We start from the raw sequence: 6,722 nt of genomic DNA on the forward strand, positions 1-6,722 counted from the left end.
ACGGTTGTTGTGCAAATGTGCATGAAAAACAGGTACTTACAATAAAAATGAATGTTAGTCTAATATGTAGGATTTATTTTTTAGGAATTCGTTGTAAGTATGCTGGTAGCTACAGTATTCGAATTAAAGTGCAATATTTTTTTGGTAGGTACGTAAGTCGTATAGATACTTACGACATAAATGTATGAGGAATTAGTGACAAGTAATAATTGCAAAAACATATCTGCTAACAAACAATAATTTCTTTATACAGTCTGTACATACATAATACTATAACAGAATCAGAATCAACCTTAAAAATTCTAAGTACCTACGTATGTCGACTGACTTAGGGCGTGTTTATAAATTACAAAATGTCCACTCTAAATTTACTTGCTAAAATTAGGATGGATTACTTAAGTCACCTACTTAGAGAACGATAAATATCAGTAATAAGTATACAAAAATACTTCTATACAAGTAGGTACCTAACGTAAGCAAATGACAACTGTTAACTTCGCAAAGACGATCGCTGCACTAGGCTACACTATTGGGAAACACAGCGGCTGTTTCCAAAGTTATGGTATCTCTACTCGACCTCCATTCTTCAAGACGAGTGTCGGATCCTCTGTCACCAGCCCTCACGCCCTCCGGTGTCACCCCGGCCGCTTCGGGCTCGGCACCATGATTCGTGTTCTGATCTGTTACTGGTTGGCCTGTGTCTTGGAACGAGTCCAGCGTGGGGCCATTCAAATACACTCTGGGGACCGGGTCATGAGGCCCCCCAAAGGCTACGTAGCAGGCTGAGTAAGGCGGCGGGGGCTCTGCGATGCTAGAGGCTTGCGGACTCTTGGGCAGGCACATGGAGTACGGTGGTGGAGGCTCGCCCAAAGGCAAATTCGGGCTCTCCGGAACTGCGCCCTCCATTGTCCCCTCCTCTGTCATGTGATCTGGAAATTTTAATTTAAAACCAATGCATATTAACAGTATTGATTAGAAACCCTTGATTAGATAGCCCTTTGTCGCTAAGACGTTTCCATTATTCTCACGTTAGTAATGCCAGTATAACAGGTAGTTCGATATGACCCAATAGTTATTTATGCAACAAGAGAGGAAAGTTGGTTTTTCTTGCGAGTGTTATTTTTGAGTCCCGAGAAAGCAAAAAATTCTATAATTGAATCACGAGCGAAGCGAGTGATTCTAAGTTAGAATCTTGAGCGTAGCGAGGGACTCAAAAACACGAGATGTAAAATAACTTTGCTCTCGTGTTGCACACATAATTTTTCACCTCAGTAGTGAGAACATATTAAAGGTTAAAATGTATTTCGAATTACACAGAATATAACAGAGAAAAAAAATTGTCATAAAAGTATGAAGTGGCAGTTCATGCTGGCCTTCACTAAATTAAAAAGCTACTTTGTTTCACTCCCTGGAGTGAGGAAAGTAGGCTTGTTCGAGCTACTGAGGTGAAAAATATAATGTTTCCTATTAATTTTATGATTGATCCCTTATCCGCATTCCCGGGTTCCACTTTTCTATCAACCTGTGCCACTACTGTGTATAACCACAGTAGGTAACAAGTTGTTACCTATTGTCTACAGGAGTGACAATCTTATTCGTATATAACAATGATTATCTTAAGGTAGACGGGTGGTACCAAGTAACACCAATGAAACCTTTACAATACAATTTTGCGAAATTTACGGTAATGTAATTTTAACTTACGGCTCGTAGCGAGAACGTTTGGTGTAAACCATTCATCTGATCGCCTCCGCAGTACTGTAAAATACGAAAAGATTAGTTAAGTTTTGCCAATATGAGGCGTATTCTGATTGTAATTACAGGTTATGAATATGATCTCGATTTGATATGAATATGATTTAGAGTTTTGAATGATTCACGGTTAGTTTCACTAGACTTATATTGACCGGGATATAGACCGTGATTACCTTTTGTATTATTTGTGAGCTCCCGATATTTCGACGCAGTTACATGCATCATGTTCACGGGTGACTGAAGATAGCGGGTGGGTGTCAAAGTTGTGTAGACAGCGCTCTGTCTACCCTCATTCTTGCGCGTCGGCTGCGTTCACTTTCAACGTTACCAACGGTCGCATTCACACTTGTTGGTCCGGTCGCGTTCACACTCGTTGGTCTGTCCAAACACACTACACTCACGGTGTCACTACGCGTGTCACGTGTCGGGAGCTCACAAATAATACAAAAGGTAATCACGGTCTATATCCCGCTCAATATAAGTCTAATGAATATGATTTGTCAGTGTCAAAGCCCATAACAAATCCAGATCAAATGTATATCCTGTTATTACTATCAGAATACGTATCTAGGTTCAATATTAGGAACAGTGGTAAAAGTAAAATGGATATTTGTATCTTACATTTAAAGAGTCTCTGGTCGAGGCAGCGTTCTAGCGCCCGCGCCAGCAGCACAAGCGCCGCAAGCGCCAGCACTGCTGCCCCCGCGCCGACCGCGCCGCTGGTGCCACTGGAACCCGAACTGGCCCCAGCGGCACCTCCGGCTCCACCGCCTACTCGTGGACCACCCGCTGCCGCGTGGTGTAGGTCCATATGCTTAAAATCAAGATTTAAAATGTTGAATAAGTACAAACTTATTGTGAGTATTCGGTCTTCATATTGGATGCGGAACCTCACGCTGCTAATGGGTACGAGGTACGAGCGGGACATAGCTATATACGTGCATAGCGCTGTCTCACTCACACACAGGAGCAGCGTGTGGATCAGCAATCTATATGACAACTGCGTATTGTTTAAAGACTGGAACATAAGTAGGTAGACGCTTTTTTTGTGCCTTCTCACTAATCGCGATACAAAACACAATTTATTACTGAGCTCATTTGTCTCAAGTTGTCTTTATGATTGCATCATTTATTTAAGTATTCTCTGAATCAATTTCGGTTTAATAAGTGTATTACCGTGAAATGCATGCTAGGCGGCGTGGGCGGGTGGAACCGCGGCGGCAGCTCGAAGGCGGGCAACTGCAAAGGGTCGCGGCGCTCCGGACCGAATCGGTCTCGGGCCGCGTCCCGGGCCGAGGGGATCCACTCCCAGCGCGGCGTCGGCCACGCGCCCACTAATCGCCCGTCCAACCTACACAACAACTTTATAGGAGCTTTGCCCTGGAAAATGTAACGTCTCCCTCCACCTATCAAATATTTGTATAGGTGTTAAGAGCAAATTGGGACTATATTATGTAGACATTGAACTATAATATTATTTACTTCGTATAGAACCGGCACAGAGAACCAGTATTTTGCGCCATAAGTTGTTGACGACCGACAACAAAGATTTCAAAAGTAAAGATAGGCCCGTTCATATAAGCTATACCAAACAATGAAATTGTAGCAGACTTAATATTGTGTATTTTATCTGTTACTAGCGACCCGCCCCGGCTTCGCACGGGTAGTTCAACTAATTTACACAAAACCTTTACAAAATATACATACCTTCCGGGACAGACGGACGGACAGACAGCGGAAAGCGACTTTGTTTTATACTATGTAGTGATATAGTTTGGTAGGACTTTTCTATTGAGCTCTATCAGTATAAACTCATTTCATTAATTTGTACGAGTACGAAGTTACTATTATTATCACTCACCATTTGTATCTTAGGTGTATCTGATTGCCAGAAAAGAGTGACTGCGAGAGCTGTGCATTGAGCGCAAATTGAAAGCGGCGTCGCATGCCCGCTTCGCGCGCCCTCGCACGCTCCACGCTGACGGCAGCGAGTGCCTGGCGCGCCCGCGCGCTGGCGCCCGCAGCAGTCAGCGCTTCATGCACCCGGGCGCCGCCAACGCCGGTCGGGACTAGGGCCTCGCGCGCCCGCACGCCCGCCGGCGCCCGCGGCGCCAGCGTCGCCGGTATCACAACTGGCATTAGTTACGTCTGTAACATGATAGCCAGGCATAAAGATATTAATTAAAATTAAGGGTCGGTTGCACCAAACTGTTTGGCATCGTTACAGAGTTCGCTAAATTTTATTGTATGGTAAACCACCGCGTTGCGCCGGGTGACGCTCCGGGTCAGTCTGTCAAGTGCGGATGTGGCAACTGGCACTAAATATATGAGAAACTGTACCTACGTTATATTCTGTTAGTCTGTTAGTCTTCAGGTAAGTATCCTGAGTGTGATAGCGGGTAGGCTCGATAGTCGCTATATGCAGCACTGGTCGAAGGAATAGATACCTATGCCCAAAGAGAATATGACCACTACGTTCTAGCAAGATTTTTTTTATGACGTACTGCCTAGCCTAAGTAAGTACCTCCTGCTGCTGGTCCTCGTGGGTACTACTGGTACTTGTACCTAAACTGAAGTTGATCAAGTCCTCCTAGCCGCCGCAGCTAGCCGCATTTCTCGTTATTATTTTCCTTGTTATCGACGTAGATACAACTTAATTAGAAAAAGTTTAGGTTATGATAAATAGATACCTATTGGTAATATTGTTATATAAAAGCATAGAGTAACTTATACTAGAGCGGTACTGTCATAGTAAATTTTGTAACCACAGTAAATTCATTGCCATCTATCGACACACTTTAAAACTAAAAATGAAGATTTATAAAAATACGATAATATGTATTTAAATATGGATAAATGTTTTTTTTTATTTGCAATAATTATTTTTATGATTTTGACCCATGTTCTTTCATTGATATGCGTTAAAATTGTTAAATAACAAACGAAACCGTCAACGCCATCTATACGACAGTAGGCCAAAGCTAGTAGCGCCCTCTGAACGAGAATCAAATTTTCTTGATTTTCGAGGCACGTTTTTTTCTTAGACTGTATCCATCTATTACGGAGTTATATCTATCTTTGATAAAAGTTAAATAAATGTTGTATAAAAGTTAAATATTTAAATACTAGTACCTAAATTTGTAGGTATCTTTTCATATCAATTTGTATCAATATTAGATTTATTAAATATATTAATAACGGGTCACTCACGTATTTTAAGTCGAAAAACGCTCGACATGTTTCACTCCGTACCGATATATATCCGCATGTCCGTATTAATATATTTAATATGTCTGTCTCACGGAAGTTTTGTTATTAATATTAGATTTAACGAAAACTTAACACTTAACGTACTTTATAATTTATAAGATACCTCTTACCTACATATTCATCTTTTCAACTCTTTCACCGCGTTCCGAGTCACTTTAAGTACACAGTAACTAGGTCCAAATCTGAATGCCTCAGCCAATGATTGCGTAAATTAACTAGGGACTTCCTTAGTTGTTGTAGCAGATAAATTATCCAGGAACGATTGATACCGTTTGGTGCAGATCGCTCGGCAACGGGAAGCTATTTATGTTGTGGAAGGAGAGCGACTGCCCGGGTGCGTGGTGCGTGGGTCGATGTAAACACGAGGCCGCCAGGGCGCAGGCGCGGCGATTTTGCCAGCTACGAAAATGAGGGGCGTGCTTACAAACGGAAAATATTACACTAATTTGATATTACAGGCACCTGACATGCAGTAAATTTAAACATGCTAGAGAGCGAGAGCCACGCACTGATATTGATATCAAATTGGTATCATTTTTTTGGTTATTTTTTACTTATTATTATGGTCAAATAAGCCATTTGACCATAATAATAAGTAAAAAATAACCAAAATAATTTTTTTGGTTATTTTTTACTTATTATTATGGTCAAATGGCTTATTTGACCATAATAATAAGTAAAAAATAACCAAAAAAATTATGTAGGTCTACAATATTTTACTCAAGCCAAGCAGCTCAGTATGAGTACGGTCATAAAGAAATAAGTAAGCATAGAGTGCTCACTCCATACATGACTTTTCTTACTTAATAATAATAAGTTGTATGTGAGGTATGATAAAACGTATTAATGATAAGTTTGAAACTAGCTTAAAATATAATACTTATGATTATGACGCTAAAATCTTATTAGAAATTAATTTTCGCAAAGCTCGGTTAAAACTCATAATAAATGGGTTTCTACCTATGTATGGAGTGAGCACTCTAAGCTTCCTTATTTGTCTATGGTACGGTTATGCAGACTCATTATAGTCAATTAAATTAAACACGGGGTCTAAAATAGACCATAAGTAATGTTTACCACATTACATGTAACTATAATCCGCCTTTAGTACCAATTACGAGTGTACGAAGTAACTGAAAATAAATGTCACATAATATGCCGCCTGTCGACTGTCCTCCCTCGCATAAAAAGTCACTTTTCACATCACCAATTCGAAAAAGGGTTTTTTTCCCTGCTAGGAGGGATCAAAGTGGCACTTTTCTTCCCTGCTAGGAGGGATCAAAATAACACTTTTCTGTTCTAGGACCCTATTTTTAAAAATTTTTGCACATTATTTTTTAGCTTAAATAATATTTTTAAACATCATAATTACCTCATAGGTGATGTGAAAAACAGTATGTGTCACATGGTAGCAAAATTATTTCCATCTTGGGCGTAACACACTTGAATCCCTCACTACGCTCAGATTCTACGTTAGAATCCCTCGCTTCGTTTAGGATTCAATTGTACGCCCTCACCGTAAATATGTCATTTTGCTCCCTTGTGACACAATCTACTATTGTACAGTTCTAATATCTCAGTATGTGACTGCACGCTTTAACATGTTAATGAAATGTATGTAATTTTGAAGGCTGTTATGGTACATTAAAACCCACATGTTAAAATTGGAAAGAGCTCAGAGATCCCTGTTGAAGGTC

At 40.5% G+C, this 6,722-nt stretch overlaps 1 protein-coding gene across 1 annotated transcript; it reads right to left on the reverse strand.

The window, feature by feature from the left end:
• Window positions 1-224: 224 nt before the first annotated feature.
• On the reverse strand, window positions 225-5,272 carry LOC134755466 (uncharacterized). The gene is made up of 6 exons (XM_063692021.1): window positions 5,136-5,272; window positions 3,617-3,903; window positions 2,932-3,106; window positions 2,377-2,569; window positions 1,705-1,758; window positions 225-929 (listed from the first exon to the last, which is right to left on the reverse strand). Exons 2-6 carry the CDS (start codon window positions 3,892-3,894, stop codon window positions 517-519), a joined length of 1,113 nt encoding a protein of 370 aa, XP_063548091.1. The 5' UTR covers window positions 3,895-3,903; window positions 5,136-5,272; the 3' UTR covers window positions 225-516.
• Between the last annotated feature and the right edge of the window lie 1,450 nt (window positions 5,273-6,722).

This window comes from Cydia strobilella, chromosome 2, assembly GCF_947568885.1.
Source record: "Cydia strobilella chromosome 2, ilCydStro3.1, whole genome shotgun sequence".
Taxonomy (NCBI): Eukaryota; Metazoa; Arthropoda; class Insecta; order Lepidoptera; family Tortricidae; genus Cydia; species Cydia strobilella.

Coding starts and splice junctions, on each gene's coding strand:
- LOC134755466 (XM_063692021.1), bottom strand. CDS start 3,894: ATGCCAGTTGTGATACCGGCGACGCTGGCGCCGCGGGCGCCGGCGGGC. Junction 2,570..2,931: donor CGCCTAGCATGCATTTCACG/GTAATACACTTA, acceptor CTTGATTTTAAG/CATATGGACCTACACCACGC. Junction 930..1,704: donor AAACGTTCTCGCTACGAGCC/GTAAGTTAAAAT, acceptor TAAAATTTCCAG/ATCACATGACAGAGGAGGGG.